The following is a 24,875-nucleotide window of genomic DNA, read 5'->3' on the forward strand; positions in this document are numbered from 1 at the left end:
AAATTAGAGCAGACTAGTACAAGGAGCTTGGTGCGTGTAGAAACTGATCATTAACTGCATAGTTAAGGTCATCCAAGCAGAGTTGTAAATATTTCCCCTCAGTTTTAATGTATAGTTATCTGGCCTGAATTCACTTGTGGAATTGTGATTTATACTGTCAGATCTTATTTGTCAGATTTCTCAACTATGAAAATGCTGAGTAACAACCTTAGTGTCATCACAAAAATACTGTAGTATTCTCATTAATCTATGTGATTTCAGTTCCAGCTGTTTGCTAGTTATTTATTTATTAGAGTCTATTTTCTAAATAGCTTCCAGCTACACATTCTTCAGAGAGATGAGATTTTATTCATACGTGTATCTACTTATAGGTGAGGAATTTGAAACTGGAGCATGAGCAGGAGAAAAACAAGATCTTGTCAGAAGCTTTAGAGACGCTAGCTACTGAACACCATGAACTAGAGCAGTCTCTGGTTAAGGGATCTCCGCCTCTCAGCATCATCAGTGAAGAGCAGTTCTATGATGCTGTTTCAGGTAAGTGATGATGTCCAGAATGTGAGTGTGTAGCCAGCACGTGTGTGATGAGTGTGTTGGAGGGGCGATGCGGGTGTGGGAACAGTCTCACTTTAAGTGAAATCTCTGCCTTTCTAACGTGGAACTAATTTTAGGAGAATGCTTCATGTGCTTTATGAGCAGGCCTCTCAAAATTTGCCTGTTCACCTGTAGAGTTGTATTGTTTCACCTTAGCATGACAAAAAGTTACAAAACCACAGGGCAGTCATGATTGCTTGGGTGTCTACGCCTTTTTTTAAATAGCAAAACTTAAGGCTCCTATTTTAGGAGATGTAACTGTATCTGGTAGCCTTCTGACTTGCTTTCTCCATGGTGGTGTGCGTTTTTTCTTTTGTTTTGTTGTTAAGGTCAGTCCATGAAAATCCCTAGTTTCGAGGGTTAATGAGGTTAAGAAAGGCTTGTTTTATTTCACTTTTGTATACCTTAAGTGTCACAGGTGGAAGAAAAGGATGAATCAAAATCCTGTGTGCATTTCTGAAATATCTTTTCTTTCCCTGTCTGCTCTTCAGTTTAGTAACTTTCATATTTTCATGTGCAGAACATGCAAATAGTGATTTGGGAAAACTCTGAACGGCATAACAAGATTACAACATGCATTTGTATAGAGAGGCTGTACATAGTGCAGCTCAATAATAGCTCTAACTGGGTGATCCCCCAGCGCACAGCTGTCTACAACTATGAAGGATCTGGAAAAGCTTGAGGGTGAACATAGTCTAACTGTAGCAGATAATTAGGTTGTGATGGCATACTTCACAAGCAAGTATGGGGTTACTTTTTCTGCGAGCTGAACTGTCTGATGCTTCTGACAGATGAGAAGAGCAGTGTTCCCAGACTCCTTGATAGCTGTTCCGCAGTGCGCAGCTTAAGCAGAGAATAAAACCAGGCAAAGTGGAGTCTATGCTCAAGTATAGCACTAGCACAGGAATGCAGCGAATCGACAGCAGACTTTGCTGCTTGGCAGACTAACAAATTTATCAAGCCTTCAAGGAGGAGAAGAGATTGAGGAACACTAGAAACGGGTTCTTCAACCAGAACCAAACGAACAATTCTGCTGAAAGGCCTCAGGCTCTTTGCTTGTTGAAACAAAGCAAAGAATAGTGTTTATCTGGTGCTGCTGGAATGTAGTCTCTCCAGCCAGGCTTGCTTTGTGTATATGAGAGAATACTCAGCTGTTAGTCTATACATCTCATAACTGACCCAGTCTCTAAATCTTCTTGAATGAAAGTGTCCAAAGCCTCCTCTCTAGCTGGGAGAGGTGGTGTTTTTGTCACCTGAAGCTGCAAAAAAATCACATCGAGTGGATTTGTATAACTGTGAAACTTGTTGAGCGTATATATACACACACGTACATATATATATACACACACACATACATAAAAAACATATATGTCAATTCTCTCTCCTTTGGGAGAAATTACTTGACATAATTCATCTTGATTACAATTTAAATAATTTTCCAGGACGGACTCACTTTCTTGACTGTCTGTCAACTTCATCAGACAGTGTGTTAGATTCTCCTCTCTCGATTGTTCACATTCAGTGCTTGGCAGTGGTTAGGGTCCTCTCTGCTTCTGAAGGCACGAGTTTGGGGGAAGGGCACTCTGATTTTTTGGGGGCTAGAGAAAGGGAAATGTGACATATTTTCCTGGCTGCTGGATGCATGTTATGACTTTCATCGTAAGCACAAAAGGAATTAGTTTTTTGTGGGTGTGGTTTGAGGTGGATTTTTTTCACTAATCACTGGGATCTTGGTAATACTTTCTAACCCTCTTGCTTTTCTGACGTGTCTGTGGAGTCTCAACTAAAAGGCTTTTTGTCTCTGTATGGCAAGAATACAGTGAGAGCAGAGGAGTCGGGGATATATGACTGGCTCAGAGTTTGGGAATGTGGGTCATCTTTCTTGGGCTAATGAGACAGGGGATATGATCATAAATATTTTCATAAGAGAGAGCATTGACTAGGCCTAATTGTCAGAAGTTAAAAATTCCTATCTCCAGAAATCTAAACTACTAGGACTTTGTCTTCAAAGCTTTTGCTAAACCTGATTTGCAGTCTGATAGTATTTTATTAAGTTAAATTATATTGATTTTGGATTAAAAGATATATTCATCAATTATCTTACTAGGCTGCATAGGAGATTGAGCAAACACCAATGTGTTTTAACAGGGTGATGTGACAAGTTATAATGTCACATAGTGGCAAAATGCCACTACTTCAAGAGTATTTTTTCTATTAGGATACCATCTTTTTCTAGTTACAGTTCTCTGAATTCTTAAATCTCCACCGTAGGAGTGAGTTTAGAAGTGACAGTATTGCATAACTAGGCTTGCACTTTGAGCTGAAGAATCGTTAGCTTTGACTTGACAGGTTGAAAGAAGCAGCCACTGCTGCTTCTTGTTCTGCTTTTTTAAAAGAATGTTGTCTGCATATTAGACACTTCTGCTTGTTTACTCTCAATGAAAGTATCACTAGCTGTGACAGTTCAGAGCAATGCAAGACTTTTCAAACAGGTTTTTGAACAAGGAGTGCATTAAAAAGGATATGTTCACAGCAGCAGCGACTTGTCCCCATTTACCATGCTCTGATTCACATTGTGGAGCAATCTGATTGCATGAACCAGACTCCTGAATGAAGCTGAATCAGAAGATACAGTCCGGTTGCTATTGGACACTCAGTCTGTGGTAGGAGAGTAGAGCTGATCTGAAGAGAACACCACCAGAAATGTGTCTAGTTCAAGCGTTAAGTCCTCAGCACCATCTGTTTGGCTCGCAAATCTGCTCCAACTGAGCCGTGCTACCTGCTAATGTTGGCATAGACTAAATTGGTCACTGATAAGTCTGTGTTGTGTAGTTCTGTGTAGAAATTGTGAGCACAATGACAGAAATATCCTCTTTCTTCCCAAAACTGGGATGAGGAAAATGTAATGTGGTAAGATTGCTTACTGAAGGAGTAGTTTATTTGCTGAAGTCTCTCCTCTTTTTATTTTTAAGTGATATGCTATTATCAATGCTTTCTGACTGTTGTGGTAACTCCTAAATCCCTGCAATGGGAGAGCAGTAGATACTGAATATGAAAGGAAGAACCTACAGGAAATGGGAGTTAATTTGTGTTTACAAAGCACGGTATCTAATGTTAAGAATAGCAAAGTTAAGGGTGTTGCTAATCTGAACTCCGATAGCAATAGGTCAGTTAACAGTGCCTCCCGGTGCAGTGCGGTGATCCTCTCATCATGGGAGTGGTGGAAATGTGTAATTAAACTCGATAGCACATGGAGTGCTGGAGCTCTCAGTTTCAGGATTGAATGCTTAACATGTGTCAAACTTCTTCTATGTTTAAAGCAGGGTGGGGCGGAGGGGGGGGCATTGGGGAAGGGAAGAAAAACTAAACAAGTAGCAAAATTTACTAAGACCAATGGTATCTCCTAGAGAGCAGGAGAAGTTATTAGCTTTGATTAAGTATATAAACCTCAGGAAGCACATGAAAACGGAATACAAATGCAGAGTCCATCCACAATGCAGATAATATTCCCTGGTTATATGCAAATTGCACACCCAATTTGGGAAGAGCTTAGAACTGTCCTGATTTTTCTCTTTAATGGGTTTTATCTGTGAGGTGGGGTTTTTCTGCAAACACAGCTTTTGTGTGTGTTGAGGGGAGTATTGATGGTTTTACATAGATGCAATCTTACTATAAAAGCAAATATTTAGCTACAGGAATATTTAGATTATACTAAAGCTAACCTTTAGTCATAGTACAGCTTCAACTGTTAGGTACCACTAATGGGTGCTGTGTTTATAAATAATGTTCCTAAATGAAATGGCACAAGAAGTAGTAGACTAGTTCTGTTGCTTTTGCTCACTTCCTCATTTGTCTCCAGTTATCAGCTCACATAAAAGTAAAAATCGTACAAAAAGCATAGAAACTTACTGCCCTTCCTTCCGTGTTTAGGGTTGTTTGTCAAGTGGCTTTTTCTGAACACGTACCAGAAATTCTCCACAACGTTTGTGAGAACACTGTTGCCTGTGGACTTCTTGCCTTGAATGTAGTTAAAAGAATTAATTCAAGTATCTCAGAGAGGGATGGGAAACACCTGGTCAGAATTCAAACCCAACCTTGCCAGTGGTTAAACACTACCTTTCTCAGGTGTATTTATTAGTCAAATATGTTGGCCAAACTTTTCTATGTGGAACTGAAGACTTACCAGTTGTTGCAATAAGAGATGAACTTCCCTTGAGTTAAGTTTCTGTCACTGCTTCTGCTGTTTCCCCTTGCTCTCCCATTCTTGCAAAATGTAGCTGGTGTTTTTACTGTTACCCTGACACTTCAGGTTTCATGAGCTGGAGTGCTTCCTAGTCAGCCTGATCTTGTCTCAAAGATCACTTAAAAATTTTGGCTTCTGAACAGGGACTCTTATTCCTTCTCCCCCCTCCTCAGCTCACACCCCCTTAAGTTCAATAGAAAAAATATCTCATTTTCTCCTAGTCATCTGTTTGACAGCTGCTCTGTAGCAACTTGTGAATATAAATCTTTTTTTGCAGTGACGGGGGAGTATGCAAATCTTAATTCAGAAAAGAGTTAGCTGCAAGTACACAGGGAAAAGCTTAGTTTGAGTTGCTTGTTGATCTGTGTTCACAATACAGTACTAGGCTTGTTCACTCTGACACCTAAACAAACTCTCAAGGCTTGTTAAGCTCGTTGGGTCAAAGGATGTAGCTGAGATTTAGGGATTGGAGATTGATATTTTTGATGGCAGGAGCTGTTGTAGACATACTTTCTCAATCAGAGCCATTTCTCAGGAAAATAGGAGAGAGGTCTCTAGAGAGCAATTTCTTGTAACAGTGTCTGGTTTCGTTCTTCTACTGTTCTTTGTTGTATAGCATGCTCTTGTATTAAGTAAGGCATATGCCCTGGAGAAGGCTGGCTGGTCAGTGTCTACAGCTCTGGAGAGATTTGCAGGTGCTGAGCTCAGTCCAGCATAATTGTGTCTCAGCACTGTAAGGCCAGCATTAGGAGAACTGATCATGTGTAGTGTTTAAAAATCCTTGTTATACTGAGAAGCATTTCAGAGAGTTCTGGTGAAGCTTACCTATTCTTCCCTTTCCGCCTCTGGAGTCCTACGTCTGTTGAAGAAACTCAAATAGAGGGAATTGTGTGTCATGACTCTTGTCTGAAAACAAGACAGTCCTGGATGGTACAGAAGAAGAAGGGAGCCTTACAGGAGGCAGACTCTTTGCTTTATGTTACAGGGTTTGCTTCATGCTTTCCTTGTCACGATAACTATTGGCACAGTTGAGCAGCTCTTTCAATAGGGAGGTGGAATACTTACCTTGAAGGGTTTTATAGCTTGTTGTGTGGTCAGGATGCTGAGGCCAAGTTGTGTTACACTGCTGGAGTGTCTCTTCCTCTGTGATATTTGGATACGCAACAGTGTTTTCCTGACTACCTGGGCTTATGATCTCTGGAGAAATCTGTATTTTATGTAACAGACTTTTCCACAAGTAAAAATGCTTCTCCTTATCCTACTTGTTATATACAGTACCCACTGAACTCATGCTTTGGTAAGTTATATCATAATTTGGCATAGAACTAGACTGACAAATTTGGGGAAGCTTGTGAGAAGGTTCTCTGGAATGCCAGTCCACTTTTTTAACATATCCTTAGCACCAGCTGGCAGTTCTTTTCATTCCCTAGCAACTGGCTTAATTTCAAGTACTGTCTTGATGAGGATAGGGGTGGATGTTTTTAATGAAAGCAAAGATCTCCTTTATGCTTCTAGATCTCACTCTCTCTAGAGAGGATGGAGACATTGTGGCACAGCCCATCCATTCATCAGGATTTTGTCCTGTTCTTGACCCTTATGTAACCTGGATGTAGTAGAAAGTCCTCTTGTCACTGTCCCCTTCACCAAAGCAACATATAATTTACATTCTGGAGAAGCTACTGGCATCATTTTTTAAGAGAAAACAAGAAAGCACAATGGCAATGTGACTGAGATATTCTTTTGGATGGACTACTACTTCAGCAGGTTTTGATTACTAGGTTTGAATTAGAATCTGTGTGTGAGAGAGTGACTAATCTTGCAATTATTTCTTTGGGTATTTGCAGCCAAGAGCAGTAGCATATGCTGAAAGAAGTACATAGCAGGAATGGTGTCTACTACAGTTTGGATTCACTTTTTTTCAGAAGCGATGAGGCTTGCATTAAGCTGTTTACCGTTCAGTGTTGTACCTGGTTTCTGCTAAAGGATTTCGCAAATGGGATAGAAATTGGTGCATCTTCACTTGTCTTGAGCTGTTCCCTTGCTGCTTGGAACTTGCAATTGGATAATCTTTTGACAATCTTGTCAAGTTTGAAAGAAAAACATGAAACTAAAATACAGCCTTTTGCCAGGGAATTTTTACTTTGTGATCTGGGGCAAGACTGATTCTTCTCCAGAGCTGGTCAAGCACTACCTGACCAAAACACTGGTTGGAAATAAGGTGGTTTCATTGATGTTGTTTTTAGTTTAGGTGTGGTGTGGATTGTACTATTAACCTACCTTCCAGAGTACAAAGTTTATCTTATTGATTGGTGAGCTTATCATTTAGACTTTGCTGGGACTTACGTGGCTAATGTAATCCACTGTATGTATCCACATATGATACCTCCTTCTGTTCTTTGATACTTGCTTAGTAAGTTGGGAAGTGAAGGTTGCTGAACAGCACCGAGTGCCTAAGAATTTAAACCAAACTGAAATCTTACACAGGAGGAGTCAGTATTTGAATGTTGAGGTAACTGGTGTTTAGTTAGGTAAGATACTGGCATCTAAACGACACTGGCACTTGTCCTAAGCAAGTTATAGTAGCTTCAATTTAATAAAAATGTCAATTTTGGCTCTGTTTGATAGAGGATTTTTAATCTACTGATTACTTTCGCAATCTCTGTATCTACATACAGAGCTGAAGCGTTCTGTGGCAGTACTAGTTACTTACCAAATGCATGCTGTCATCAGGACACAGTAGTCTACTTAGGTTTCAGTTTTGTACAAAGAGGGAAGATCTGTTAGTGACTGAAGTCTAGCACAGGCTGTAGATTCATTAACATGCGCCTGCTCTTTTGCAGATTCAGAATCTGAAAAATCGTTAAGTGGGTTTGAAACAACAACAGCCTACTCATTACAGGACAGCATGGATTCAAAAGATACAATAACTTCAAGCATGTCTGAAGAAAAAGTTTGTGGCAGTGGGGAGTCGCTGTCTAATGGAATCAAAAAACACAGGTAGGATGTTGCCCGTTCTTCGAGTATTATAGTATGCATTAATGGTGAGTAAAAGCCCGCAGGAATCTCTGAAAAGCTAACTGTGAAAACTTTAAAAACTTTGTTAGGGATGATTGACAAGTAGTTGGTTGTGCTATGATTTTCTAAAGAATATTTTTCCAAGGCTAGTGTGCTCCTTTGCATCTTGCTTTTTGGTCATCAAATCTGAATAAGTAAAAATAAAATATAATGTGCTGTGTGAAAATGGACACACTTGTTTTTTGATAGATCTTATTGAAATCTATGTGGATTTTAATTCTGTCATGTATCTTTAATGACCTATGCCTCCTATTGCCTCTTTAGTTTCCAGTCATTTGATCCTTCTATTGGTATCAGGAATGAATGAAAAATATTGCTAGCCTGGCATCAGAAACTCAAATGTGAACAAAGGGAGTCTTATTCTAAAAGTCTCATCTATGTTTTATGTGCTTATTTTGTGTTGTCAAATGATCCATTTTTGTTTGTTTCCTTGCCGATAAAGGAGGACAATACCTCTGGAGTTAATGAGATGTAATAGACACCACTATTCTCGAGTTTCAGTGAAGGGGCAATATGTAATGTTTGTGCTACAGATCAAGCCAGACTTCGGTGTGTTTCAAAAAGACTACTTTCAAAGTGTTTTGAATGTGTGGAATGATGATGGGGACACTAGATTTCTGTAAAAACAGGAAATTCGTATTTAATTTTACAGAAGCAAGCAAAACATGCTTTAATTACTTGGTACCTTAAATAGTTAAATTGCAGTGACCGTTGAAGTATGTTAGTCATGTCAGAGACCTGATGTTTCAAGGTTCAACCTCTGCATGTATATCCCTCCCATACTAGGCAAAGACTTAAGGCAAATAAGGGCTTGGGTGGAGTAACGGGGTGCTTTGGGGAGGTAACATGAAGCAGCTGACTAGTCATGTTGCTCTGTGCTCTTGTGCTGTTAGCAAGGGTGGTATTTATGGCCTTGGCTAAGTGCCTTTCCTAATTAGAGCAGGAAGTTTTGGGGTGGGGGGAAGCACTAGGTGAAGGTGTACATCTGACTGGCATTCATTGCCTTGGAAACAATGAGGAGAAAGGAGGCAGTTCATGATCAGCATGAAAATGATGATGCATGTTGACATGCATTGTCTTGAAGAGTTTTAACAGGAATTGATCTTCTATTTACTATCAAAAAGAAATAACTTGGCAAGCTTCCATAACGCTGCACTATGTTGTCAGAACTGTAGGGAGCAGGTGACTGGAGGACCATTTAGGATCTGCTCATTTTATAAGGGGGAATGAAGAATAATGAACAAGTACCTCTGCGCAAGTTGTTTCTCTGAGTTGCATGCCTTTTAGTAGTAAAAAAAGTATAGGATGTTGGAGTAAAATGAGTGCATAAATTGGCTGGCTAATAATTTACTGCTAAAGAAAAGTGGAAACATCCGTTTTGCATATAGATAAGAATGTTTGGTCATATTTTATGTGACTAAATGGCTATAGAGCAATTCTAGGTTGAGCTGTAATATCAAGCTTTTTTACCTGGCACCTTGGTGACACATTGGGATTTGTCCACAAATATATTGATGCAAACTGTTTCTCCCCAGAGCTCAGCTAATATAAATTTTAATTTGAAGAGAACCTTCTCAGGGGATGGGAGTCGTGTGGTGTTTATAGCCTCGTTTCTGAGGCTCTTGGTGGCAGCGATGTTTGACCTGGTACAGGATCTGTTTGCCGTGTCTGATTACAGTTCTGACTTCAGAACTGTGTTACCTACCTGGAGCTGCTGGCTCCAGTTTGTGCCTCATTTGAGTTTGGGGCTCGTTAGGGGGCTTGTGGTCAAATATGCATCACCTGTGATGCCACCTGTGTACTTTTCGGAGCAGAACCCTTAACTTCTTGATGCTGTGCAAAGTGAGGGGGTCAGAACATTCTGACAGCACTTAATTCCATCCTTACACCCTTGGGTTTGCTGTAACTTTTTTGTTTAACTTACGTTTGTGTTAACCCTATGGAAACAAGTCATTTAAAGAATAGACCAGATTAATTTCTTTTGCATAAAATCTTGATACCTTCCTGTAGTTCCTCAGATGAATAGAGGATCTGCAGCTGCATTTGGGTTGAGAGTACCTAACACTGTTTAGCAGTTAGTATAAATAACACTATTTCCTACCTTCATCTAGAAAACCTGAGTTCTAATCTGCTTCTCTTATTTGAGTGGTGGGGGTTTTGCACAGGGAGGTGGAGGTCGGGTTTTGATGGGGGGTGTGTGTGGTTTGGTTTTGGAGATGTAGGAATAAATCTGTTGGCTCCAAGGAATTAAAAGTGTTGAGATGTACTCATATATATAGATAGGTGAAGCCAGTGCCACTTATAATCTGCTGTCTTGTTTGGATTTTTTTAAATGTAGTTTGCATCCTACTGATTGTTCATAGAGTGTTTGAAAGAATGTGGGCGATGTGACTTCTTGTAGTTTAGGTTGATTTGAGATTGGACTTAATTTTTGAAAACTTTTTGAGAGGGGATTTGAGAGATAGGAGAATAGTACGTTAAATCTGGAAGCATTCAAATCACTTCTTTTTAAGAGGGAAATTTTTAATCTGAGCCAAACTTAAAAAAAAAAAAAAAAAAAAAAAAAACCCAAAACCAAAACACGAACCAACTAACCCCCGCCCTCCCCCCCCAACCGTTGCACAAAAATGTTCCATAATACCTGCCAACATTTAATATCCATTTATCACTGCTGTTTCCCTTTTATTGCTGAGTTTTTGTAGTCAGCTTTCCCTTTGGTCCCCCCCATTGAGGGCCTTTCAGAATGCAGACGTGTTTGTGTTTGGCCTTTTGGGAGCCAGGAGGTTATTTGACCAGGGTTACATGAAGAGCAAGCTAAACATGCATTTTTCATACCATATATCTTCTTCCCCACAAGATTCCTGTAGTAACTGATCTACTATAGATGATGCTTCGAACAAGTGTTTTTGTTTAAGTGAATGATCTTAAATGCATCTTATCTGTTCTACTGCACAGAAATTCCAGCAGATGTTTTTGTCACTTAAAGCTAAAATTAATTTCCTGAGTTGTTTCTAAAATTGACATTTGGAAGGAAATTTTTGCATTCACAAACGTTTCCCTTAATCACAGGGAGCGTGTCAAGGTTAGTGGGCCTCACGTCTTGGCTGCCTGTCATTTTTCCCCATGTTCTTACTTGTCCCTGGGATCTTTCTTGGTGGCATAAAACTGCTTTGTTTCTTCAGTATGTGTGTATTACGTGGAGAAGAGAACTGACTCCCATACCAGGTTTGGCTGATATATGTAATGAATGGCTGAAACTGAATGCCAGCTTTCAAATAATCAAACAAATTGAACAGAGGGACAGGTTAACTTTAATGAAAATGTAAGTTTTATTATGTAAGGAAAGCAATCCCTATGTATACTTCAGCAAACTAGAGGCACATGAGTGTGCTTTACATGCAGAAGGTCTTACTTAAACACAAATACCCGCTCTGCTAATTGACTTCATTAAAGAATACGCAGAAAAAATAAGTAAACACTGCAAATGAAGATAAGACTGAATACTTGGTGGACACTGTCCTCTCCTGGACATTTGTATCAAAGCATCCACAGAAATATTTTGTATTTAATATTATTCAAGATTATCTGTTTCACGAAATATTTTTGTATCAGTGCAAAATCAGAACAGGGAGTGAGTGATATCATGTTGGTCAATTAAAATAAATCCTCCTACCCACTCATCTCCTGTATGGGAGCTGAGTAAAACAAGTCAATGTTAGGCTGATAGCTACTTGCTAACAAAACATAGTTTGGTACCATGAGGAGTTCAGGCATATGACTAGGTTTTTGGTTGGATGGAGCTTGTTGTATTTTAAGGACCATTTTTTGATTTTGCTCTTTCTGAAAACTGAAACATCAGCCCTGGTAAAGGTGTTTCAGTAGCAGATAAGTATGGGAGGTAACACAGCAAGTAGAGCTACTGAAAACTAATAACTTAGCCTGAATAGATTTTTTTTTTTTTTTCTTTTGGCAGTGTTTCTGTTTATCAGAAAAGTGGGGTGGAAGAGCAGCTACAGCCTGTTCACACTCTCTAAAAAAGATATTGCTTTAGCTACTTTGAGGGGAGACAAGACCTTCTTGGTTAGTAGGGCAACACCATCATTTAGACAGAGTTAACTAAACTTTGAAGCTCAAACAGTTCATGCAGTTTGAGTGAGCTGTAGGTAATTCTTATCTATTGAGGATTTTTCTCATTGGTAGTAGCTTCATGATCCAAACATGAATTTTAGTGGTGTTGTGGACAAAAAGCTTTGACCTATATTTATGCCTTTCCATAGGCAGATTGGATTAATAGTTGAGCTGCTCAGTAACAGTAAGAAAACTGAACAAAATCTGTGCCTGATTTCTCATAAAGCTGAGAAATACAGGTTGTATTACAGAGCCTAAACGTTGGTCTTGAAACTGTGTTTAAGACTTGCTGCAGGATATGTTAGTCCCCTGTGGAACAGGCTGCTGTGTTTTCTGTTCTTTAATGCTGCTTTTTCTGTTGTTCCTGAGGACTGATTTTAATATAGGCAATAAATGTCATGACCCTTCATTGTCAGTATACAGGTGACTAGCAAAAAAAACCCCTCATTGTTTAATCCTCAAATCTGTTCAGACAAGAATTTCTCACAAATTTTTTTATCTCACAAAGACACAAATAAGTATCTTGATGGTGCCACTGTGAAAACACTGTTCTGAAAACTGATGTAGAAATTCTCTTCCACTGCTTTTATGCAAAATGAAGGGAATGGTTCTCGTTCTGTTTTTGGAGAAATTCAGGTTTCTGTGCAGGTAAAACAGTTTAGGTGCTTCAAAGTAGCACTGTCATTCGCCCTTGGTTTTTAATTTAAAAATTGAAAAACTGTTACTTTCAAAAAAGAGTATTTGGGTTTCTTAGTCATGGTTAGGAATGGAAAACTTTTCTTACTTCTGCTTTCTTCCCTATTACTTTCTGCAGAACAAGCTTGCCATCTCCGATGTTTTCCAGAAATGACTTCAGTATCTGGAGTATCTTAAGAAAATGCATTGGAATGGTAGGTAATCAGAAAGCTATGATAAAAGATGTGAAGTGATTGTTTCATTTGAGGCCCAAATGAAAACTTGTTGGGGAGAGGGATTTTTTTTTTTTTTTAATTTGCTGCTTATGCTTTATTTGCTTTCACAACTCGAGAAGGTAAGACTTGGTCAGAGCAATACTCCTTAGTAAAAACATTTTCTCTTGATTTTAACTCTTAAAGTACTTTGTGGTAGCAAAAATTGTTTAATTTGACTGTGAAAAAACAAAACCAAAATAACAGCTACTTTAATTTTGCTCTTCTCCCTTCCCCTTAGTATCTCAGTCTTCCCCGCCATGGTGTTACTGGCCAGACAGTGGCCAGATCAGAGGTTAGCTGGTTGCCACATAATCTGCTTCCAGCTAAGGGTGAATTGAGAAGAGTTCTTCTCTCCATTACATCCTGCAACAGGCTGAAAGTACTTAGTGATAAACCTCTGTCAGCCTGTAACAGTAGTCTACAGAAGGGAATGTGTGTGTTTAGTTGCTGGTTTTTTCTCCTCCTCCCCTTGCTGTAGTTAGAAACAGCACCAGGCAATGAGATGTGGAAGTGCTGGGGAATGCCTGTATCAGCAGCTCCAAGTCTCCAGAGTCGTCGTGAAGCATCTGAGCTTCTCATAATGGCTTTAGCGGAAGAGCGTTATAATCTTAAAATACAAAGAACAGAGGGAAAGCCTGTCTTACATAAGGTGTATGCAGGGAAAAAAACTATAAAGGTCTTAATTTTGCTTTGCAGAAATTGCTGCACAGAAGTTGCACTTTGGGGGGGGCGCGGAACTTGGAGTGGATTGTACCGAAGTGTCTGCTAAAGCTGTTAGTGCCAGATTCTGCTATTATAGTTAAGAACAGTGCTGTTTACTGCACACATTGCCAGTGGTCATACTATATGCTTTTAATTTGCCATTGCAGGCAGTTTAAAACATTGCTATGTTATGCATTCAGAGTGCATGCTTTTTAAAAATGGGAAAGAGAATAAACAGCATCAAAACTGTAGGACTTCTTTTAAATTTTTATTCCTGTTACAAAAACTCCTTTTTTCTTCAGAATATAGAATTCCTGTTTTTACTCCTGTGCCTTTTCCCTGTCCTTTCTCATCCTCTTCCCCCTGCCTGTCCACCTGCCTCCAAACTAGATAATATGTTTAATTAATTAGATGGCCTATGTCTATTTTAAGAGTAATAAATAACTTAGTCTTTAAAAGGGTCCTTAATACTTCATTCCATTGTTTCATCTCACCTTCTTAATGCATTTGTTGATAGGAAGTTTGTTTGTTTGATGTTTGGTTTTCTTTTTCTTTTAAAAGTAGCCTTAACGTCAACACAGATAGGCTTATGAAGCCCATAAGGGATATACAGGGTTTTTTCCTTTCAGCATTAGCAGAGCCAGGTCAAGCACATTGCATTAGTACTAAGAGCATCATTTATTTTTGTAATAAGCCAATTACACTTGGGTTACTGCAGGTCAGTGTATCTAATCATTTGGTTTTTAATACAAATTTCATTTGTGCATCAGGAGTTGTCGAAGATCACAATGCCGGTTATATTCAATGAACCACTGAGCTTTCTACAGCGACTTACAGAGTATATGGAGCATACGTACCTCATCCACAAAGCCAGCTCACTTTCCAGCACAACTGAGCGAATGCAGGTAGTTTGGGTGTGGTAATTCGTGCTAGCTCTTGATGAATGCGTTGGGATTTTTTTCTTCATAGATAGTCTCATTATAGGAGGAACTCCTATAATTTGCTGCATGTCAGATTCTCTTATTCATTAACCAATTTTGCTTATCTAGGAAAATGTTTTGCTTTTCCTAAGGCTTGCTTTTTTTAGCCTTTTGATGAAAACTGTTTATTCCCCTGCTTTGCAAACACAACTTTGCTAAGCTGTTTCAGAAGAATCATTCTGTGATACCATGACTGTTGTTGATACTTGATAAAGGCTAAAATCCAGGAGATCAGTGGTGTACTCTTATTCTTTTGAATAGTGTGTTGCTGCGTTTGCTGTGTCTGCTGTAGCCTCGCAGTGGGAACGTACAGGGAAGCCGTTCAACCCGTTGCTTGGAGAGACATATGAATTGATCAGGTAATGAACAGAAGATGCACTGAAGAGCGAAGAGTGGTATTCTGTGTAACTGTTTGATTAGACTTGTCAGGTGGCTTGCAGACTGCTCTTCAGCTTGTAAGATTCTACCCATTCTCCCAGCAGCTGCTGGAGGCGCTTGCAATGTGTGTTGGTGTTCAGCAATGCACCTTCCAGTGAAGGGAAACTACTTAACTTTTCAACTCAGAGCAGGCAAATGAAATTTGCCAGGTTTAAAAGCAAGTTCTATTTACAAAAATGACTTTTTTTTTCTGAAACCTTCTGAATGAAAAGATGCATGGTACATAAGGGAGGTGTTAGTATTGTAATATTCATTATATGAGTGTCCAGAATACAAATAGGCAATATTAGTCTATTAGTGTGCAGCTGCACTTAGGGCAAACTTTTCTCTCAGGTGAGGTTTTGGCCTATGTTTATGCAAAAGTTTAAGAAAGAGGTCACTATCAAAAGTAAACATATTGGCTGATCAGATTTGGTAATTCTTGTTACCTTTTTACATTATGTCCTCAGTTATTTAAAATGAAGATGTTCTATGTATTAGTTGGTCTGTCTTTTTGTTTTATCCTAGGGTTTTAACTAACTCTTGCACTGAGTACAGCAACTATGCATGGGTCCAACTATCTGTTTCATCCTGGGGAAAAGAACTGCAGCTTCACTACACTTGATACGTAGATACATGGTTTTGGTTATCTTTATTTTGCAGAGATGATCTTGGATTTAGACTTCTCTCAGAGCAAGTTAGCCATCATCCACCAATCAGTGCTTTCTATGCTGAAGGTTTAAATAATGATTTTGTGTTTCATGGATCAATTTATCCTAAGCTCAAATTCTGGGGCAAGAGTGTGGAAGCAGAACCAAAAGGCACAATGACTTTGGAGCTTCTTGAGTAAGTTGATAAGTAATAATTGCATAGGCACAGTGGCCATGTCCATGATGATTAGTGTGCATTAGTGTCTCATGGCTTAGGAATGGGCATGTCTAACACCCACATCCTAATGTTTGATGGCAGATCACTTTGCAGGGAGGAAGGAATGAGAAGATGAAAGGAACTGCCATCATTTCTGCTAATATACGGCATATTAATAGTGGCAGTAGTGGGGCTTGTGTTGTCTGTATGTTCTGCAGATGCCTGGACGTCAGACTAGCACGCTTGAGACCTGTTGGCTTTCCTCATGTCATTCAGTGCTAACAGTGACTGCACTGAAGTGTCTGTTTTAAGGAACTGATAAAATCAGTAGCAGTCGGTTAATAAACTTCTTGGGTTTCCTGACTTATTGCCGTGTCCATTTCAAGTCTTGGTGTGATTTATAGATGATGACTTGTTGCAGGAGTGACATCCAGTACAAAGATACAGTATTTTAATTTTTATTCCCCTCCCTTAGACACAATGAAGCCTACACATGGACAAATCCGACGTGCTGTGTGCATAACATTATTGTGGGCAAACTTTGGATTGAGCAGTATGGAAACGTGGAAATAACTAACCATAAGTAAGTTAGGAGTGTGAGTGCTTTCACTTGCTGCAAGTTTGAAGAGGAGAAGCATTTGGAAGTAATTAATGCCCTCTTGTTCTGCCTTCAGAACTGGTGAGAAATGTGTACTAAGCTTCAAACCCTGCGGCCTCTTTGGGAAGGAGTTGCACAAAGTTGAAGGCTACATTCAGGACAAAAGGTAACAGCTTCATTCCTAATGGGAAACAAATGGCTGCCCTCTGTTTCTGATGGGAGCTGTAGAACTGAATGCCTTTAACATCGTCTGTCAAGGGTATGAACCTGCAACAGCAAGGTTATGAATTGTGTAACGCCAATAACGGAGTTTTAAGAGTTGCTCTCAGAAGTTCTTCTTTCAAATATTTTTGTCTGAAATGATGAAATAAATCTCTTTAAGCTTCTTTTAAACTTAGTCTTTTTTTGACAGCAAGAAGAAACTTTGTGCACTGTATGGGAAGTGGACTGAGTGTTTGTACAGTGTGGACCCAGCTACATTTGAAGCTTACAAAAAAAATGACAAGAAAAATGCAGAAGAGAAAAAAAGCAGTAAACAGGTATTAAACACAAAAGAGGTGGTATCTCAAAAGCATGATAAGACAGCTAAATATTTTAGTAGCATTTAAGAGCATTAAGATTTCTTTTCACTTATTCTCTCTTTCCTAGTAGGATACAAAATGGATTGGATGAGTACCAGCATTAAGGGATAAAGTGCTTTCTCTCAAGGATTTGTATTCAAACTTCCCAAAACTTGGAGTGGTCTAAACACTGGCTGGTTCGTTACCTGCCTCTTCCTTCCAAGTCACATGGAGGAAATAGCCTATCCATTAGTTGGACTATGGTTCTGATCATATATGGTAACATTTATATTCTAATAGGAGGATTTGGACTCCTGGAGGCAGGATAGACTAGTTTCTCGTCTTGATAGAAGATCATATTTTCCAGCTTTTACAAGGAATTTTTGTATTGCTTTCTATTAAATTTTCACAACCATAGAAATGGTTGCTTTTTTTGTTCCCTCCATAATTGCATTTTTTTTTCTTCTGGAAAAAAACCTCATTCTTAATTCTTCCCGTTTTCTCGTCAGCAGTACGGTTTTTGTTTAAGGTGAATGGTGATGGCGACAACATACAGCTTGATAAAGAACAACCACTCACATAGTAGCTTAAAACAGGGATTGTTCCCCTTTGGTGACTGAAGCCAGATTTTTTGTTGGTTTGGGTGTTAGTAGTTTTTATATTTAAAAAAAGAGAGAGAGAACTCTGAAAGCAGTTGTTCCTGTGCAGGTTCAGATTGTTGCTGTATCTGAGATTGCTCCAGTGCTTGTCATCAAGAGAGTGCTAAAGCACTGGGGATTACTGCTTCTCTTCGAGTCTGACCCTGTGAGCTCTAGGGAGAAGGAGCAAAGAAAAACACACCCTGTGTTTTTGTTCAGCTACCACTTTGCGTTTTCCAACAATGCTTAAGATGATCCTTGCTTTTCACTTCAAAATGAAGCGTCCTATTGCATAAAGCTCAAGCTGCAATATTGCTCTGACTCTAGAAAAGCACGCTTTAACAGAACTGTTTCTGTGTAGAAAACTGAAAGCTTTGTAATGCGCATTATGAATCAGGTAGCGTTTGTTGAATATGTATTCCCACTGCCCCCTTGTGTTTGAGGAGATGATATTGTTTATGGTTTTTGAGCACCTAGGTGAGCCAAGTCTCATGTATAATGTCTGGATGTGGTTTGTCCCTTCATGGTAGTGAAGGATTCATTTAGGCATGAAAGTACATGGCCTTTCAAACTTCTCCTAATTAGAATTTTCAGATTTATTTAATTGTTTTCCAGCTATTCCTTCATGCTGCGTTGCTACTAATGAAGAATCGCTTCTGTTTCCCTTCAGGGGACTTGCTTGGATGCAAGTCCTTTTGCAAATTGCCCCGGATTTTCCCCCAAATCCCTTTGATTTTTATAGGAATAAAACTTAAGGAAAAATAATTTTGCAGGGAGCTAGACAAGCCTTCATGTATGCAAAGGTGATATTTTACCAACATCAGAAGAGTTATAGTAGACCTGGGGTTAGACCGGGATGATTCTGCTCTGAATGAGCTAGAGCCTTTTTTAATCAAGATGAAGCATTTCGTGCAGAATTTTCAGTGCAAATATATGGAAAGGCATAATGTAAGGCAACAGCAACTGCCCTCACACGTGCCTCTTTTACAGACACCAGAGGTCTTGCTTTGGCAAACTCCATTATTATCATCCTAGCAATATACTAAGAGATTGAGTAGCCCTGAACATAAAATATGGATCATTGTGGCAAGAACACATGAAAATCCCCTTTTTACCTAGTTCTTTGTCATTCTTATGACATTTTTAAGGTTATGTATCCAACAAGGCACAAATTGTAGCGTGTATTGTAGCCTTTCTATAAAAGTTGATTTGGAGTTTGATGGTCTGGTATTTGAAGTGTCTTTGTTTTGATATAAGGATATCTTTCTGATCTGTTCTGCTTCAAATTCCTGATTTCTGAAAGATTGATCAGTGTCCTTTAAAGGACAGACTGGCAGGTTGCCAGCACTGTTCAGATGTAGTCAACTAAAAGCCCTGTTTATCTTCCTAATAGCTGAGGGACTGAACCTGGTCTGCATGTTGTTCTGGTTACTTTGCAACCTGTTCATTATTAAAAGCACTGTACTGAAGTGCTCCACAGTAAAACAGAGTCCTTAATACTTCCTAATTTTCTTGGAGGCAGAACACATGAATCATCTCAGAGGACAACTGAATCCAGTTTGGGTACTGGATTTTTTGCACTAAAACATCAATCTGTATTATCTGACGCAACCATCAGAGAGCAAAGCTTATTAGCAGCAGCATTAAAGCTATTGGCATGTAGCCAAAGTATTTAAAGCATTAGTTGCCGTTAAGTTCATCTTTACTCTCCAGTGGTCTCTGAAATGTGCTGCTGTTTTCAGCTGTGGTAGTGACACCAAGTTTTCTTTGGAGAGTTGTATTCATTGTCTGGCTGGCTTTAGTTCCGTATTGTAACATAAGCTCGTGTGGTGGAATTAATGTCAGCAGCATTGGACCTCAGCAGCTTTAAAGCTGTGTGTAAAAAGGGTGATGGTTTAGAACGAGTTCAGGTCACATTTACACTGTGACCATGAGTTATTCTGTACTGTGCTAGTAACCCTGGGTGGAGTTTTTCCCTTTCTGGGAAAACCATTTCACAGTGCTGTGGCTGCAGCTGCCTCAGGCCGTATATGTCAGCCTTCATAGGATACCCTTCCCAGAAGAAGTAGCTAATCTAGGATATTCATTTAACATTTACGGTTTGCCATTTCAGTAGTGTAGTGGTCAATGGAAAGGAAGGTTCCTCTGAGCAAAGAGCAGTAGCACAAACTGAAGACAGCAGTTGCATTATGTGCTGACGTTTCTTTGATGTGGAAGGATGAGGAATGTGACTTCTATTCTTCAACTTTAATGAAGCAGTAACGGAGTTAAATATCAGGCATGGCAATGCTTGTGTTTGAGGAAACAGGACATCTCTGTGGTGGAAAAATTGACATTTCTTAATGCTTGAACATCTAGATTATATCTACAAAGATGTTGATCAAGAAACTGTTGGTAGACTTCCACTGGGAGGAACTGGGTGTATGTAAATGTCTTTTCCAACCTAAATGATTCTATGATTCTATGTATGCTATGTTAATGTTGTTATCCTTCTTGACAAGCATCTAAAAAGTTTCTTTGTTGCTGAAATTATTTACTTTTGGTGAAGGAAATAATTTTATGTAAGTTCCAGTGTTGGAATGAATGGGTGTAAATGGTTTATGACTCCAGAGAACCGCTTCTTTTTCCTTTGTGTGCTGCCTTTAGGTGGGCAATACTGAGGAACCAGATGAGATGCCGTTGCCAGATTCTGAAAGTGTGTATGTTATTCCTGGAAGTATTTTGCTATGGAAGATAACTCCAAGACCTCCAAATTCAGCACAGGTCAGCTGTGCTTCTGCTTATTGAAAGTGTGTGCTGTCCTGTTATTCTGTATGTTCAATACAAAGCAAATCCATTTGTTGTCTTTTTCATTAACAAGTCTGGATTTGCCTGTTTATTGCAACAAACTTTCCCACTACAATTGTAGCTCTATAATGTGAGGTTGGAGGGATAACTACCACAGGCATGACTCTAAAATTAGCGGAATTTCTTTGGAAAATGGGATGCTTCACGTAGCTAGCAGTATGCGGGCTTTCCCCACCTCTTCTCTCCACCCTGCTCCCCCCCACTGAGGCACCTGCCTTGTGAGAAATCTCTTCTGAAGGGCTTTATGAGAGGACAGACGCTTCCTGAGAGACGCTCGCAAAGCCTGCGTAGCATGAACTGGTGTGTGAAGGGCTGTGGAGCTGGAGGGCCAGTGGGTGGAATACAAGGGTATGTGTGCAACTGGAAAGACAAAGAATTGGAACAAGAAAAGGTGCCCTCAGTGGGTTAATCAAGGGGAAATCTCTCTACAGAGATAGGGAAAATACCAGTAGGACTGGAAAAAGAAGATAAGAGAGAAATAGTGCACTGAGTAGTTGGATGCTGGCCTGTTTAAACAGAAGCACCAAGGATCACCTACGCTCTGCCTGACAGTGCAGTTTTGCTGGTAACTTGAGTTTTCCTATCTTGAGTGATTAAATGATAAAAAAGCACTTGGATGTTTGTTTTTAGACAGCAGCTTTCTTGTGCTTTAAGACTAGCAGCTAGAGACATCGTAAAGTCACCTTTTATCTTTGTCTCTGAATTTCAGATGTATAATTTTACTAGCTTTGCTATGGCTTTGAATGAGTTGGACAAAGAAATGGAGAGTGTCATTCCCAAAACTGACTGCCGGCTACGACCAGATATCAGAGCCATGGAAAATGGAGAAATAGGTAACTTCAGTTATTGGCAATGGTGTTTTTATTTTTTTGTTAAAACTGAGGGACTGGAAAAAAGTAAATTCCACGTTCAAATTGTTAGATGAACTGTAAGTAGCTACTCATAAAGATACATTCCTCCATGCTTCAAGACAATAACTCTTCAATACAGCTTTCTGCAGGTTGTGGTATGCTTCTAGTGAAAGGTAAGTCACCCATCTGTACTGGGGCTGGTTGGGATGGAGTTAATTTTCTTCATAGCAGCCCATAGCTGCTGTGTTTTAGATTGGTGACCAAAGCAGTGTTGATAACACATCAATGTTTTAGCTATTGCTGGACAACATATGCACAGTGTCTCTGTTTCTGGGGTTGGCAAGAGGCTGGGGGGGAACACAGCCAGGACAGCTGACCCAAACTGACCAAAGAGATATTCCATATGATATAACATCATGCTCAGCAATAAATTGTGTGTGTTGAGGGGAAGTAGCTGTTGCTTGGCTGGATACAGGTCTGCAGTGGAAGGTTGTAAGTGATTGCCTTTTCATCACTTTTTCCTCCTTTTTTCCTTTCCCTTGACTTACTAACTGTCTTTACCTCAACTCATGAGGTTTTTTTACTTTTGCTCTTTGATTCTCTCCCTTAACCCGCTGGGGTGGATGGGAGTGAACAAGTGGCTTGTGCGTTGCTGGCCAGGAACCTACCACACCACCTACTTGCTTCTTCCATATAAGCAAGAATATTAAACTTCACAATGCTATGCTTTTTATTTAGCTTTAGACCCTCTGCTGTGCTCCATAGTCAAGCCCTGTAACTGGAAACTAATCTAAGGAGACAATCTCTGAGCATTGAAAGGAAGTATTTGTGAACTTTTCAGTTTTCCCATCAGTCTGATATAAAAGGAGTATTTTGATGTACCAATTCTGAAAAAAATGCAATCTAAACTATTTAAGTGAAACTGCAATGCTAAAAAATACGCTTGATGCAAAATTACTCTTCTCTGGGAGTTGAACACTTTTGTTGTCCTAGAATAGTCAATTAGAAATACATTATGAAACTTTCAGTGAGTAGAAATAGCGTGCTTTTTAGAAACCTCATAGAGATCATTACTGTAGATGCCATAGAGTGAAAAGTGTCTTTTAGTCTTCTGACATGGGACTTGGTGTTAAATACTTCGATATGGTGTGGAACAGCCTTCCCCTGGCCATCTTTTGCTCCTTTTTCTTTGGCATTTTGCATATTAAAGCAGGATGGCCAGCTTTGAAGACTGAAAGCATGGGGTCTCTTGCTTTCTCTGGGTTGCTAAGTGATTGGAGTAAGTCATGAAACCTCTGATTCAGTTTCACCTGTGTAATAGGGCAATGACTGTGACTACCTCTGGTAAATAGTCTGAGATCTAGGTATGAAAAACAGTGACATGGGCATAATACAGTGCAGTTGTACTTGTGCGGTTTTTTCCTCAGAAGCTGATAACCACTGTTTCGAGGCTTTTAAAAAAGGCAGATCAGTGAATTCCCACAACCAGTCTGTCCCGCCTGTACGATTCTTTTGTAGCCAACAGGATGGACATACTTGGTTCAGAGCATCCCCAGTAATTTGTCTGTCTAAACTTGAAGGGCAAATAACAATGCAGTTAGCAACAGACCATATTCCTTAACTATACTAACAGCATAAAGTTTGTCTAGCAGATAGACTGGTAATATGCAGTGTGTTAGTAGCTGACAGGGTGTCGTGGTTTAACCCGGCAGGCAGCCAAACCCCACGCAGCCGCTCGCTCGCTCCCCCTGCCCCCCAGTAGGACGGGGAGAGAATTGGAAGGGTAAGAGTGAGAAAAACTCGTGGGTTGAGATAAAGACAGTTTAATAGAACAGAAAAGGAAGGGAAAATAATAATAATAATAATAGAAGATTATAAAAAATGAGTGATGCACAATGCAATTGCTCACCACCCGCGCTGACCGATAACCAAGTAGTGATCACTACTTCCTGGACCACGCCTCTTATTTATATATTGAGCATGATGTCATATGGTATGGAATACCCCGTTGGCCAGCTGGGCCAGCTGTCCTGGCTATGCTCCCTCCCAGCCTCTGAAGAGTCCTTGACTAGCAGGGTACTTAGCAGCAACTAAAAACATCAGTGCGTTATCAACATTCTTCTCATACTAAATCCAAAATACAGCACTAGGATGAAATTTAACTCTATCCCAGCCGAAACCAGGACACAGGGTAACTGGGAATAGTTGATACTGTTCCAAAAATGATTCTCTCAATTACTTCTTTCTAAGATGTTTATGAAATGCTTTTTGAGGATTCAGGTATGAAAGAGTTCACCCTTCACCTAATCTGCTTCTTCATCTGACTTACTCCTCAGACCTTCCGACCATCCTTTCTGCCAAATAGAAGCAACTGTTCTGCTTTTTTAGGACCATGACCGATGCTACCTCAGTGCGTTAACAAAAAAATGAAAGGTTGCTGCAGGGAGACAATTCTTTGTGGTTTGGAAATGAATATTCCAACCCTTTATTGATCAGGAACTAGGCCCTAGTAACAACTTACCCCAAATCTTAACAAGAAGCAGGTGGCCAGGCTTCTGAAATAAATCCAGCAGATCTTAATCAGTTTCCCTACTGAAATAAATTCTAGGTAAGTCACCTCCCCTAGTTCACGTTTGCTGTCACGTAAACACATTTTCAGCATCCTCAGGCCATGGATAAACATGTATTTAGCACTCTTAAAGATGGGATTCCATTGGCTGATCTTGTGCCACAGCTGGCCTGGCTTTGCTCATAGACTAAACCAGAAGCTCTTCTGTGTTATGTAGAAGGATTTTTAAATGGACAACTTTTTACTACTTCCCTTATTTATTTGCTGGGTGAGGTGAAGTAATGTCCCTGTCTTATATTACACTTTAACGTCTTCTGTATTTTTATTTGTGTATTTTTATTCTTTCAAGATCTAGCTAGTGAAGAAAAGAAGAGGCTAGAAGAAAAACAAAGGACTGCCCGCAAAAATCGTTCAAAGTCAGAGGAAGACTGGAAGACGAGGTTAGTGTGCTTGCCTCTGTGTGCGTGTAGTTATGTAAAGGTTTTGAACATTCAGGTTAACTGCCATTCCACGCTGGTGGTGTGCGGTACTCTGTCAGCATGAAGAGCTGACATCATCAGGTTTGGTAGTGCCACTGTTGTACTTGCAGACTTGGTCCCTGCAGGCTGTAGTGCTTCCAGAGAGAAGCGTCAGGCTTGGTCTCAGTTCCTTCCCTCTCGTTCCTTGCACAACCATAGTGAAATACAACCTTTGTTGTCTCTTCTGAGCACCTCTTGGTTCTGACATGAAAAAGATGTTGCCACTCATAGCTGCTTGTAAGGACTGTTGTTGCTGGTTAGTTTATAATTGCCTCAAATTCGCATGCTTGGCCAAAGAGAGGAGGAAATGCTTCCTCCAGTAAACTTGATAGCCCATGACT

General features: G+C 39.7%; 1 protein-coding gene across 14 annotated transcripts in view; it reads left to right on the top strand.

Annotated features, from left to right (window-relative positions):
• Nucleotides 1-24,875, top strand: part of OSBPL1A (oxysterol binding protein like 1A) — a 79,103-nt gene that overhangs the window by 49,756 nt on the left and 4,472 nt on the right. For 11 of the 14 annotated variants that reach the window (XM_075141963.1, XM_075141962.1, XM_075141965.1 and 8 more), the window contains 12 exons: nucleotides 372-534; nucleotides 7,675-7,831; nucleotides 12,852-12,927; nucleotides 14,460-14,594; nucleotides 14,931-15,028; nucleotides 15,750-15,932; nucleotides 16,429-16,536; nucleotides 16,628-16,717; nucleotides 16,964-17,090; nucleotides 20,396-20,512; nucleotides 21,306-21,429; nucleotides 24,366-24,456. In XM_075141963.1, coding sequence (XP_074998064.1) covers nucleotides 372-534; nucleotides 7,675-7,831; nucleotides 12,852-12,927; nucleotides 14,460-14,594; nucleotides 14,931-15,028; nucleotides 15,750-15,932; nucleotides 16,429-16,536; nucleotides 16,628-16,717; nucleotides 16,964-17,090; nucleotides 20,396-20,512; nucleotides 21,306-21,429; nucleotides 24,366-24,456 — 1,469 coding nt within the window. Of the gene's footprint in view, nucleotides 1-371; nucleotides 535-7,674; nucleotides 7,832-12,851; nucleotides 12,928-14,459; nucleotides 14,595-14,930; nucleotides 15,029-15,749; nucleotides 15,933-16,428; nucleotides 16,537-16,627; nucleotides 16,718-16,963; nucleotides 17,091-20,395; nucleotides 20,513-21,027; nucleotides 21,162-21,305; nucleotides 21,430-24,365; nucleotides 24,457-24,875 lie in introns of those variants that run through there. The other 3 variants (XR_012672355.1, XM_075141971.1, XM_075141973.1) reach the window with 3 other exon arrangements.

This window comes from Calonectris borealis, chromosome 2 (genome assembly GCF_964195595.1).
Source record: "Calonectris borealis chromosome 2, bCalBor7.hap1.2, whole genome shotgun sequence".
In the NCBI taxonomy this organism is placed as follows: Eukaryota; Metazoa; Chordata; class Aves; order Procellariiformes; family Procellariidae; genus Calonectris; species Calonectris borealis.